Below are 14,279 nucleotides of genomic sequence, written 5' to 3' on the forward strand. Positions count from 1 at the left end.
AGAGCCTGGCTCTACTGTGGAATGTAATTTAGTCTAAACTTATTCATATACTCAAGTATAGAAACATAGAAAACAGGTGCAGGAATAGGCCATTCGGCCCTTCGAGCCTGCACTGCCATTCCATATGATCATGGCTATTCATCTAAAATCAGTACCTCTTACCTGTTTTTTGTTTCCCCATATCCCTTGATTTATTTAGCCCCAAGAACTAAATGTAACTCTCTCTTGAAAACATCCAGTGAATTGGCCTGCACTGCCCTCTATTGCAGAGAATTCCACAGATTCACAACTCTCTGCGTGAAGAAAGTTTGTCCTCACCTCAGTCTTAACTGGCCTATCCTTTAGTCTTAAACTGTGACCCTTGGTTCTGAACTCGCCCAATATCGGGAACGATTTTCCTGCAGTTACTCTAAGTGAACATCTAGCAGGCAAGCCGGATGCTTTCCCCAACCACCGCCATTTGAAGTCCACTATCTTCCACCGTTTCTACCCAGTGCTTGGTACTTACTTCCAGCAACCACTGGTTGTCCTCCAGGATGCACCGAGCCGCAGCCTGATCCATGCCGGTCACCTGGACGAATTTAGCACAGAGACTCTCACGGCAGCGGCGCAACGCTTCTGACGGCCCGGGACTCTTGCACTGAGGCTGCTCTATGGCCGGAGCTGCAGCGAGCGACTCGCCAGCCCCACAAACACTCGGCAGCCCGGCAAACATTTGCCAGCACTGGCAACCCGCATCTGTCCCGCCGCTCCATCAGCCCCAGCTCTCCAACACCCGCGGCCCATGCAGTTTATATGAGTTTTGAAATTTTCGTTGATCACAGAATTCCTCATGATAGAGCGTTAGAAATTGGTGATCAGCATGAGAGCATGAGCATTTGTCGAAATGCGTTATTCTCACACTCAAAGAGTGAGAGTTGGCAGCACTGTAAATAGACAATAGACAATTGGTGCAGGAGTAGGCCATTTGGCCCTTCGAGCCAGCACCTTCATTCAATGTGATCATCGCTGATCATCCCCAATCAGTACCCCGTTCCTGCCTTCTCCCCATAACCCCTGACTCCGCTATCTTTAAGAGCCCTATCCAGCTCTCTCTTGAAAGCATCCAGAGAACCTGCCTCCACCGCCTGAAAATACCTAAAAGAACATACATGTCTGGGGTAATGCTTTTAGTTTTAACTTTCTATTTTATTTCTGCTCTCAGCTAAATGTTCCCGATAGCCAACCACCTTTTTAACCTCTGTGCCTGCTATCTTCTTTCAAAATCTAAAATGGCTGTTCCTCATACAATTGGATCAGAATCGTAATGAACTATGTGGTTGTTTCCAGGTTCAAGCCTATTTTAGTTTGGTTTCTGGATCCCTCTTCTCTGAAGTTAAAATTGGCCATAGAGATTGTTGCATAGGACTTACCAGCAAAGAGTTATATGGTATTGGAGGACAGGTGGCAGGTACAATTTTGTTATGCAGTCCTGAAACACTGTAGAGATTTTATAAGCATGTATGTTTGAACATGTCCTCCAACCCTAAAATGCATCAATTTTGATTAATGAATTAATAATTATTAAAAGTAACATTTGAAACAATATTTTGAAAAATAGTTACCATAATGATAAAGTTGCAGTGAACATTATAGCTAGGTAAAATTAAATATTTCATTGGCAACAAATGGTTAGATGGTTAATTCTTGATCCATGGGAAATTTTCCTTATTCTTAGTTGAAAAATATTTTTTCACTCTCTTAAATAATTGTGTTAAATAATAAATAACTTTTCTCTAATGTTTAAAGTAGATACAGCACCAGAGTTTTCTTTGATTACCATTTAACTTAATTGTAAATATTTTTCATGTAAATAGTAAATCATGTAACAGCAGTATAAAACCTATTATACCATAGTTTCTGAATATATGGCAACCTGGCTTCATATTTTGATTACTTCACTGAGAAACATCAAGTTGTATTATTGCTAGAACTATATAATTTGAGGTACACCCATTTGGAAAAGCTTTATACCAAAACTAAATAAATTATTTGATTCAATCTTTGAGTATGTGTTGTAGCTTCGTTGCTTGCACGCTTTGATCAGTTTTGGAGTAATTTAGAGTTGCATGAATTGATTCATTGTCTGTCAAAATAACTTATAGTCAAGATTTAAATGTTAAAAACCAAGCCTTGTTTCCTTTCATTCATAGTATGTGTTAGAAGATTACTTTTTAACATTTTATCTGAATTATGATAAATGACAAAATAAGCACATATGGAAATGTTACCTTTAAATATCAGAGCTATTTGTATGACGTGAATGATTCTTTGAGCGTTTGTAATCCCATGTCAATAATAATTTTGTTGAATGCTTTTCTGATATTTTTTTATCTATCTTTACATTTTGCTGCGTTTCTCCATTTTCATCATAGCCAGGCTGTTTTCATAATTATTGACCATTACTTGTTACAAATCTCTACCAGTTCATTCTCCATTGATTCATACAACATATAAGTATCATGTAGGTGAATTCACTTTCCATATTACACTAAATTTAAATTTCAATTAAAAAAATCAAATTTTACTAAATAACATACAAATAATTCATTCAGATTTTGTCAATAGACTTTATAGACAATAGGTGCAGGTGTAGGCCATTCGGCCCTTCGAGCCAGTACCGCCATTTAATGTGATCATGGCTGATCATCCCCAATCAGCACCCCGTTCCTGCCTTCTCCCCATATCCCCTGACTCTGCTCAGATTCAGATTCAGATTCAATTTTAATTGTCATTGTCAGTGTACAGTACAGAGACAACGAAATGCTATGTTTAAGAGCCCTATCTAGCTTTAGAACTGATATAAATAAACACGTTTTGCAATAAAGACCAACACTTGAAGTCCATAATTGCCTTTTTTTATGTAGTAAATTAAGATTGTAAGGTTTTTATTCAGTGACCAAGTTTATTGAGTTAATACAAGCATTAATATTTGATGGTTATAAAATTGTGAAATAACTCAGGAAAATGTTTCATTAAAATAATTAAAAAACCATAATACAGTTTATGTTTACTTTTCAGTGTCTCTTGGAGAGGATAATTTACATGATTTCTAACACATCCTTGACATTAATTAAAGCCATTCAGGAAATATTGGTTCCAGCCTTGGATTTGGAGGGAGATCCGATTTTGTAGTTTGATGTTAAAATGCATGTTTTATGGTCTGGCTCATAGTTGAGTAATTATGTACATCCAATGAGAAGTTTTTTTCAAAACCAATGTGGGCCAGAGCAACATTACAGGGATGTGAATGCTAAACTCATCCTTATTCCTGTTGTTTAATGCTGCTTTGTATCTTGAGATATTTTCATTTTTTGAGTGCTTTATTGTAGATTATGACTTTACTTTTGTCTTGGTTTCAGAAACAACCTTTGTCTTTCCTGCAGTCTAACCCTTTGCCTGAATCAAGCAACAACAGCGGCAGTACTAACCCATTTGCTGACTCTTTTCAGACCCGCGTTAGACAGGTTGGATGATGCTTGCGTGTTCTTTTTGTTTTCAATCTAAAAAAATTTTTTGATTGGTGTGTTTGCTTTTATGTAATGACTCTTTAAAATTTTATTTATTAGCTTTTTTTTTAACTAAAAGCTAGCTTTTGTGTTTGGCTATGTATAACTGATATAACATCTTTTACCGGTTTTCTATCTTAATTCTGAACTTTGTATATTCTTTTAAAAATAACATTGGAAAAACTTCAAGCTTGTGAAGTCCAGTCCACTTCAATTTCGGAGGTTTTGTTTGGGGGCATTTCTAAACTGATGTGTTGGAAGTGTTGCATCTTCGCTAACAGTAATGATCCTGTGTAAAACGAGTTTGGACTGACTGAACTGGGCTCCTGGGGGAAATAAGTCCACAACTGAAAACATGTAACTGAAATATTGTTCAAACGGGATGAGTGGTGAGGGGGGTAGTGAGAAATGAAGGGAGAGGGGAGGAAGAGGAAGAGGAAGTTGTGGAGTTAGACAGATAGAGGTGGGGGTTTGGCAGGAGAGAGATGTAGATTATATGGAACTAAGATGATCATTATTGTTGTAATCTTACTCTTAAAAAAAACCATAATTTTAATATTATCAACTCTGGTTGAACATTTTCATACGAGGAATTGTTTCTCTTTATCTCCCATTATTTTGTTCATTTTAAACAGCTGATTAGATCACCAACTTCCCATAATTTTGGGAACCCAAAGAATGTTTATTGAGATTGATCTCATTATCTAAATGGTGATAACAATTTGATAAATCATGCTGAACCGCCCATCTACTTCCCATAGTTATGGGAATCCAAAGTAAGAATTCTATCCTTGTCCCGCCCCCTCCCCTGACATTAGTCTGAAGAAGGGTCTCGACCCGAAACGTCAGCCATTCCTTCTCTCCAGTGATGCTGCCTCACCCGCTGAGTTACTCCAGCATTTTGTGTCTATGGTTGATCTCATTACCTAAACAGTGATACAATTTGGTGAATCACGTTGATCTCTGTCAAGGCTAGTATTTTCTCTTCTGAAATTTGGTGCCCAAAAATTGGATCAGGCCTGAAGTTATAGAACTGAACACAATTCGTATCGATTCTAAACTTCATTAATATAGAGTAAGCATTCCATTGTCAAAATTTATTACTATTTGTTCCCATTTGTCAACTTTTAGTGATTTTTGTTCAGGGGCAGCTAATTCTTTCTTCATTGCTCGTAAACCTTTTCTATTAAAAAAATATTCTAATTTCTTGTCCCTTCATCAATTGGTGTTTCCGAAATTGAAATCTATTCGCAATAGTAATTTACTCTCTTTTAGCCTATCATTATCATTCACACGTTTCCATTCACACTTAATATTCTTTGAATTTAGTGTCATCTGCAAATGTGGATACACAACTCAATTCGTACATTCAGGATATCAATGTAAATAATGAAAAGTCAAAGCTCACTCTTTAATATTTGATCCACATGCCCATTACTCATAGTTCATAGTTGAGAAGATTGAGGTCATAGTACCTGACTTTCATTGCAAATTCTGTTCCCTACTGAGGACTTAAAATTGAAAACATTTTTTTTCTAAGAATAGCCTAAAAATGCAAGCCTTTTTACAGGCATGCGAACTTATTGCCTGACCTGCAGTTTCACAGTGCTATTTTTGTTGGGCTCATTATAGATATTCATTTTCTAACATTATCTATGCATTTTAATAGACCTGTAGGTTTTCAAAGGATGAGAATGCCATCTGTCAATTGCCCTATTTTATGATCAAAAATTAATTTTATGAAAATAAATTCAAGGTTAGCGAATCACCTTGGTGTATAATTCCTATTGATAGATCAATGAACTGCAGGATAAATTTAATATATTTTAAAAATTCAATGATAAACCACCAGTAACCATTTGATGAGTGTTGCCTTTTTATCAAACACCTGTTTGTTTTGTTGTCTTAGGTTTCTGCATATCAAGCTAGGACTTGTCCACGTCCTTTCCCAACTAACTCATTTGCAAATAATCCATTTAAGGTTTGTCTTACATTGCTGGGTTTTTAGATAGCTATTCTGTGCTTTCATTTACATGTGAATGTGATTGTTCAAGGTAATGTGGAGAATTGAAATAAACTGGGTAAGAATTGTGGTGCTTTGTGTGGGAAAATGTCAGTATTTACACGATTAAGACATTACAAATATTCAGATTCCTACTTCAATTTTGGAAGCTTGGTTACGGTTCCATGGATAGGAAAGGTTTAGAAGGATATGGGCCAAATGTAGACAGGTGGGACTAGTGTAGATGGGGCATCTTGTTTGGCGTGGGTACGTTGGCCTGTAGAACTTGTTTCCATGCTGTATGTCTCTATGACCCTAGAATTATTTTCTGTTGTATTATGATAGCAATGAGTGAAACATCATAGTTTGTTTCTCACCCACTGGGTTGACAATTTGGTAGAGTGGCTAGCTGAGCCACACCTTGCAAGAAGTGTCATGTATTTGCTACCTGGCTAGTTCTGATCTTTGCTGGAAAGCAAGCAAGTTGCAATTTTATAAATCTTTAAGAATGAAAACATTGAGTAGATCACTTCTTGATTTACTACTCTGAGATTCAGTAGACATGTGTGAAAGAAGCAATCACCATACTTATTAGTTAGTGATTGGATTCAGTTTAGCAGTGGTGTCTCCCACAGGCCAATGACCTATGAACATTCACTGTTTTGGCACCAAAAATAATAACCACTGACGTCATGGCCCGATAATTGTTAATACCGAAGAGAGGAAATTGGAGGAACATGCTGATAAATATCTTTAAGGCTTTCTCCTGATAGTCCGTTTAAAAAAAATTCTTAAGTATATGGTACGTGTACCACAATGAGTTTTTAAATATTTAATCTCAATTTTGGAATTTGTTCTCCTTAAAACAAACCACCAGTAGTTTTGGTCCAACTATTAGATGATTACAGTAAGAACAAAAATGGTTGTATTTTCCAATAAGAATTATCAGATGACTGTGCCTGAGTGAATTTCAAATCAAGCTGCAATCATTCATCTATGATATGTCACACTGAGAAATAATTACAGAAATGACATTAAGGAGGCATAGTTAAAAATAGTTTTCTTTCCTTTTCGCAATAATTACTCTCTCCTGGTACGTTATTGCAAATTTTGTGGAAATGTTCCTGATACTAAGTAAAAATCTTTTAACAACCCCACCCATCCAATGTTTACTGCACCCTACCCAAGATAATTTATAATCATCTTGTAATATGTTTAAATAAGAAAGAGAAATGTGTAACCCATGTTGTAAAAAAACATTCAAATTTAATTGTACATAGTTTCATTGCCACAAAGATTTCAGTTTGGCCACCTAGAGAACAATTTGATTACTGGCAGCCAGGCATGAGATTCCTGCCAGAATTGGTTTTAAAGAGGAATAGCACCAGAAAGGACTTTTTAACCAAGTTTTTTTGCACATCTACACTAATCTTATTTGTCTGCATCAGGACTGTATCCTTCTATAACTTGCCGATTTAAGTGAATAACTGCCCTAAAGTGTAGAAATTGTATCTGATTCCACCATGCCCTCTGTGAGCCACCCTGCAGATCCACTTAGAAACTGCTTCCTCTAGCCCCCATTGACCAAAGAAAAAGATTTTGACTATCCCTCCCGTCTACGCCTCTTATAATTTAATATACTTTAATCAGGTCCCCCTTCAACTTTTCTTTTGCAAGGAAAACAAGCTCATTCATTCTCTGCCCATTACTAAAGCCTCCAATCCAGGCACCTTCCTGATGGATATCCTAAACTAACTCTCCATCACAATCTCATCCTCTTTGTAGGATATGTCGAACAATCCTTGTTCAAGGCGTACCGTGGCCCTATCCCCGAACTCTACCTCCGCTACATTGACGACTGCATTGATGCTACCTCCTGCACCCAATGCACAACTCACTGACTTCATCCATTTCACCACTAACTTCCATCCGGCACTCAAATTCACCTGGACCATTTCCATCTACTACAAACCCACTGACTACCATGGCTATCTGGACTACACATCTTGCCACCCTGCTTCCTGTAAGGACTCTATCCCCTACTCCCAATTCATCCGTCTACACTGCATCTGCACCCAGGATGAGGTGTTCCAAACCAGGGCATCAGAGATGTCCTCATTCTTTAGGGAACGGGGGTTCCCCTCTACTACTATAGATGAGGCTCTCACCAGGGTCTCCTCAATATCCCGTAGCTCGGCTCTCACTCCCCATCCCCCTACTCTTAACAAGGACAGAGTCCCCCTTGTCCTCACCTTCCACCCTACCAACCATCGCATACAACATTTAATCCTCTGGCATTTTCGCCATCTCCAACAGGATTCCACCTGGCCACATCTTCCCATCTCCTCCCCTTTGTGCTTTCAGCAGAGACCGTTCCCTCCGTAACTCCCTGGTCAATTCGTCCCTTCCCACACAAACCGCCCCTCCCCTGGTACTTTCCCTTGCAACCGCAGGAAATGCTACACTTGTCGCTTTACCTCCCCCCTCTACTCCATCCAAGGACCCAAACAGTCTTTCCAGGTGAGGTAGACGTTCACCTGCACCTCCTCCAACCTCATCTATTGCATGCGTTGTTCCAGGTGTCAACTGCTCTACATTGGTGAGACCAAGCGCAGGCTTGGCGATCGCTTTGCCCAACCGCTCCGCTCAGTTCTCAATAACCAACCTGATCTCCTGGTGACTCAGCACCAACTCCCCCTCCAATTCCGAATCCGACCTTTCTGTCCTGGGCCTCCTCCATGGCCACAGTGAGTCCCGCCGCAAATTGGTGGAACAGCACCTCATATATCGCTTGGGTAGTTTACACCCCAGCGGTATGAACATTGACCTCCAATTTCAGGTAGTCCTTGCTCTCTCCTTCCTTCCCCTCCTTCCCAGCTCTCCCACAGCCGACTGTCTCTGCCTCTTCCTTCTTTTTCTAGTCCCCCCTGACATCAGTCTGAAGAAGGGTCTCGAAACGTCACCTATTCCTTCACTCCATAGATGCTGCCTCACCAACTGAGTTTCTCCAGTTTTTTTGTCTACCTTCCTTTAGTGTGGTGACCAGAGCTGTACACAACATCCAAGTGTGGCCTAACCAGTATTTGTAATGTTGCAAAATAATGTCCCAACTCTGATGTTCTATGCTCCAACATGAGTAAAGGCAAACGTGTCATCTGCCCTTTCACCTTCTTACGTACCAATGTTGTCACTTTCAAGGGATCTTGTTTTGATCCTGTGCTTTTCTTGGTTGAATAATAAGCAATGCATGCGCACTATGGGAAGTGGATATATGTTTGAAATCCAGAAAAGCATTTGAGGATGTGGTAAGGCAGATGAATATTAAGTCCTGGTGATCACGATTGGTCAAAGCTACAATGTTGCACAGAGTAGAATATGAGGTTGATGGAATATGAAAATCAGCTGTGATTTTAAACAGGTTTTTAAACAGTCACTGAATACCATGCAACATTGCATTCCTGAACCAGGAGCCTGACACCTCATGTTGATATTGACAGCTGGGCCTTCTTACTGATTCATTAATGCATGCTTTAAATGCTTCTGTGGAAAATCACCCTGGCTTGTGAATCTTTAAAATTCTGTACACCAAGGGGCGGTGGCTGTTTTGTCACTGCGTATTTCCAAGGCTAAGATCAATTCATTTTTACAATCTGGGAAAATAAATGGATATAGGAGACACAGGGACCTGTAGATGCTGGAATCTTAAGGAAAACATGCGTTGGAGTAACTCATTGGGTCAGGCAGAAGCTGTGGAAGTCATGGGCGAAGCAGGTTTAGCGGGTCACGTGGTTTACTGTAGCTCTTGTTTCATTATGTTCCTATATGGAACGTCATACAACAGATAGTCTGGATGATACAGTTGTGATGACAGTCATTTTTTCCAGAAGTGCATTTCAGGTATAAATACATTTGAAGTAACATATATATTGTACTCCCATCATCTCCAATCCATTAGTGAAAATATTCGTAGTCCATGTCTCTGTTGTGTTTTTTTAAATAGTTTTACATTGTTTGTTATAATGTAATGTAGATATTGAATAATCAGTTGATTATGATTAGAAACTAAAAGCTACAAGATATAAATGTACTTATCTGAAAGTAGACCTAAGATGAAAAAAGCTTGATATTATTAGATGTTTGCTTTGTGCTTCATTGTGTTGTGTATGTTTAACATGCAGGTATCCAATCAATCAGATATAGAGACTGAAATAACATCAGCACTCACTGGTTCACATTGGTCACCGCCTGTATTAGTTGAAAGCGAGGAGGAGACCAGCAGTATTGTGCCATTACCAGGGAATAATGTCGTAAAGTCAGAAGATGAATTAGAGGAAGAAGATGAATTTGGATACAGCTGGAGTATGTAACATCTGATAAAATCATTGCTTATCAATTAAAATGTATCCATTATGTCGATCCTTATACACCATATCAATACTAATTTAAAAATAGAGGGTGGTGTCCTTAATGCAGGTCCTTGCAGTGCAATTATTCCTTTCACTCAATGTTATGGGGGGGCAGATTCTGAAAATAAACAAACTTGATATCAGTCATGGACTGTCAATCAGAAACTTCAGTGAGTTAGTAAGGATCACTCATCATTCTGAGGATGAGAATGGAAACTGCAGCATGTTTCTGGATGCCACTATGCAGGCAGCCGATGCATTAATCGTCCAATCTCCTCAGAGGAAGAGTTTTCTCCCTAATTTAACATGGCTCCTTGGTAACATCTTATTTACATTCTAGCTGAGAATGCAAAAATGTAAATCTTCAAATTTGTTAAATAGTGTTGAGGGAGTACTTTGCATTGCAAATGTTTTATCTTGCTACGATTGGAAATATTGTAACTTAAAATGTGCTATGTCATAAGGAATAGGAGTAGAATTAGGCCATATGGCTCATCAAGTGCACTCCGCCATTCAATCATGGCTGATCTAGCTCTCCCTTCTAATCTCATTCTCCTGCCTTCACCCCATAACCTTTGACACATGCAAATCAAGAATCTACAGTGGCTTGCAAAAGTTTTCATACCCCTTGAACTTTTCCACATTTTGTCACGTTACAACCACAAATGTAAATGTATTTTATTGGGATTTTATGTGATAGACCAACACAAAGTGGTGCATAATTGTGAAGTGGAAGGAAAATGATACATGGTTTTCAAATGTTTTTACAAATAAAAAACTGAAAAGTGTGGTGTGCAAAAGGATTCAGCCCCCCTGAGTCAATACTTACAGCTGCAAGTCTTTTGGGGTATGTCTCTACCAGCTTTGCACATCTAGAGACTGAAATTTTTGCCCATTCTTCTTTGCAAAATAGCTCAAGCTCAGTCAGATTGGATGGAGAGCGTCTGTGAACAGCAATTCTCAAGTCTTGCTAGAGATTCTCAATTGGATTTAGGTCTGGACTTTGACTGGGCCATTCTAACACATGAATATGCTTTGATCTAAACCATTCCATTGTAGCTCTGGCTGTATGTTTAGGGTCGTTGTCCTGCTGGAAGGTGAACCTCCGCCTCAAGTCTTTTGTAGACTCTAACAGGTTTTCTTCCAAGATTGCCTGGTAGTTGGCTCCATCCATCTTCCCATCAACTCTGACCAGCTTCCCTGTCCCTGCTGAAGAAAAGCATCCCCACAGCATGATGCTGTCACCACCATGTTTCACAGTGGGGATGGTGTGTTCAGGGTGATTTGCAGTGTTAGTTTTCCTCCACACATAGCGTTTTGCATTTAGGCCAAAAACCTCAATTTTGGTCTCATCTGACCAGAGCACCTTCCTCCTCATGTTTGCTGCGTCCCCCACATGGCTTGGGGCAAACTGCAAACGGGACTTCTTATGGCTTTTTTTCAACAATGGCTTTCTTCTTGCCACTCTTCCATAAAGGCCGATTTGTGGAGTGCACGACTAATAGTTATCCTGTGGACACATTCTCCCACCTGAGCTGTGGATCTCTGCAGCTCCTCCAGAGTTACCACTTGGTTGCTTCTCTGATCAATGCTCTCCTTGTCAGTTTAGGTGGACGGCCATGTCTTGGTAGGTTTGCAGTTGTGCCATACTCTTTCCATTTTCGGATGATGGATTGAACAGTGCTCCGTGAGATGTTCAAAGCTTGGGATATTTCTTTATAACCTAACCCTGCTTTAAACTTCTCCACAACTTTATTCCTGACCTGTCTGGTGTGTTCCTTGGGCTTCATGATACTGTTTGTTCACTAATGTTCTCTAACAAACCTCTGAGGCCTTCATAGAACAGCTGTATTTATACTGAGATTAGATTACTCACAAGTGGACTCTATTTACTAATTAGGTGACTTCTGAAGGCAATTGGTTGCACTGGATTTTATTTAGGGGTATCAGAGTAAAGGGGGCTGAATACTTTTGCATGCCACACTTTTCAGTTTTTTAATTTGTAAAAAAATTTGAAAACCATGTATCATTTTCCTTCCACTTCACAATTATGCGCCACTTTGTGTTGGTTTATTACATAAAATCCCAATAAAATACATTTACGTTTGTGGTTATAATGTGACAAAATGTGGAAAAGTTCAAGGGGTATGAATACTTTTGCAAGCCACTGTATCTATCTCTGCCTTAAAAATATCCACTGACGGCCTCCACGGCCATCTGTCGCAAAGAATTCCACAGATTCACCACCCACTGACTAAATAAATTTCTCCTCATCTTCTTCCTCAAAGAATGTCCTTTAATTCTGAGGCTTTTACCTCTAGTCCTAGACTCTCCCACTATTGGAAACATCCTCTCCACATCCATTCTATCTAATATTTTTACTATTATTTGATTTGTGTTGCTGTAAATGTGAAGCATCCTATTTTTACATTGGGTAGAATTGCAAAGCACCAGTAGGTGGAGGTGATGAGCAGAATGGTTTTCACATTATTATTAAAAACATATTACCATCCAAATGACAACATTCTTACCTACCCTACTCACGATAGCCAGTTGATTATCTGCAAACTTAGTCGCAATGTGTTCAGCTACTAAATCCATAAAGAAACTCAAAAATTACCACTGATCGATGTTTGATCATATACCTTAATATGGCTCGTGTCGATTTTTGATTATTCCTTCAGAATTCTGGGAAGATCAAAGAAATATGCTTCCAGCTTGCACGAGCAATACATGTGCCTGCCCTTTCAGATTTTGACAGGCACCATGGTTCAAGCTAAAAAGCATGTTAACTTATGGTGTAGATTTGTGAGATGTTGAAACTCATATTTTTAATGCAGTGGGTTGTGTGGAAATATAATTGGTGTAAGAATTGGTGTAAGAACAAAGCGAAGAGCAGTAAATGTTGGTAAATATCTTTCTTAAATTTTATTCCACGCAATCAGGGAAGATCAAACAACGCTATGGAAGCTTGATGGGTGAGCTGCATATGATTGAACTGGAAAAGGGGAAGAGTGGACTGAGCCTCAGCCTCGCTGGGAACAAAGACCGATCCAGAATGAGTGTTTTTGTAGTTGGCATTGATGCAAATGGAGCTGCTGGCAAAGATGGCAGGTTACAGATTGCAGATGAATTACTGGAGGTAAGTATTTTTTTGCATATATTTCACATAACACTAATGTAACAAACAGGTGGACCAGCCATTCATATTCATTTAAATATCAATGTTCAAATAGTTCTTAGGTGATTTGTTTTTATTTGATGGTATTTCAAAGAAACCAAACCAAGGGTGGGGAGAGAGAGGGGGGAGTTGGGTGATTTTGAAAGGGGAGAGGGGGGAAGGGGCAGGGGGGGGAGGAAGAGGGGAAAGGGGGGGGTGGGGGGGAGGGGGGGGGGGTAAAACAAAGGGAAGAGCAGTAAATTGGGGTAAATATCTTTCTTAAATTTTATTCCACGGAAGGGGTGGACGGGGGGTGGACTGAGGGGGGCCTCGTGGGGGAGAATAGGCGGAGAGGCATGGGGGAAGGAGCTGGGGCAGGGCAGGTACAGATGTGGTTACTGGAGAGAGAGGGGGGAGTTGGGTGGAAGGTGGGGAGGGGAGGGGTTCAAAGGTTCTTAGGGGTGATGGGGGAAACCAAACCAAGTGGGAGGGGGGGGAGTTGGGTGAGAGGGAGAGGAGGGGGGAAGGGGGGGAGTGGACGGGGGGGAGGGGGGGAGGGTGGACGGGGGGGGGCAGAGGGGGAGTGGGGGAGAATAGGCGGAGAGTGGGGGAAGGACGGGGAGGGAAGTGGATGTGGTGGGGGAGAGGGGTGAGGTGGCGGGATGGCAGAGCGGGGACGGGGGAGAGAGGAGGGGGGGAGGGGTGAGGTGCGGGGAGCTGCGCTGCGGACGACCGGCGAGTGCGAGTATTCACACAATCAGGGACTGCCTATGTTGACAGTTTGCAGGCAGGCGATCGTCGAGTTGATGTATCGCCAACTTTAACAAAGGAGCGTTCGACCTCCTGCGGCGACCAGTGTTCGCGGAGAGCCTCTCCCCGTGAACACCGCGTGTTCCCTCTCCGGGGACACGCAGGTGTGGGCCCGGAGGAGGGGCGGGTGGTCGACCCTGATGTGGCTTTGGCTGCCCTTTGCCTGAACCCGCTGGTGGCCATCTTGGCCGGGCTCAGGAGCAGACGGATGGAGAGATCACCCATCCCTCCCCCCTCTGTACCGGGTGCCCAGGTGTCGGGAGTGTGGGGCTGGAAGTGGCCGGGGCTTGGGGAGCGACCCCTTCGGATGGTTGAGCAGGGGCTGCGGCCTCCACACTGCATGTGCAGGTGGG

General features: G+C 40.9%; 1 protein-coding gene across 11 annotated transcripts in view; it reads left to right on the plus strand.

Annotated features, from left to right (window-relative positions):
• The window catches only part of LOC129695547 (multiple PDZ domain protein), a 168,382-nt gene that overhangs the window by 105,980 nt on the left and 48,123 nt on the right, over window positions 1-14,279 (plus strand). For 8 of the 11 annotated variants that reach the window (XM_055632583.1, XM_055632584.1, XM_055632594.1 and 5 more), the window contains 4 exons: window positions 3,402-3,506; window positions 5,458-5,529; window positions 9,729-9,909; window positions 12,902-13,098. In XM_055632583.1, coding sequence (XP_055488558.1) covers window positions 3,402-3,506; window positions 5,458-5,529; window positions 9,729-9,909; window positions 12,902-13,098 — 555 coding nt within the window. The remainder of the gene's footprint in view (window positions 1-3,401; window positions 3,507-5,457; window positions 5,530-9,728; window positions 9,910-12,901; window positions 13,099-14,279) is intronic. The other 3 variants (XM_055632588.1, XM_055632589.1, XM_055632591.1) reach the window with 3 other exon arrangements.

Source organism: Leucoraja erinacea, chromosome 3 (assembly GCF_028641065.1).
Source record: "Leucoraja erinacea ecotype New England chromosome 3, Leri_hhj_1, whole genome shotgun sequence".
Classification (NCBI taxonomy): Eukaryota; Metazoa; Chordata; class Chondrichthyes; order Rajiformes; family Rajidae; genus Leucoraja; species Leucoraja erinaceus.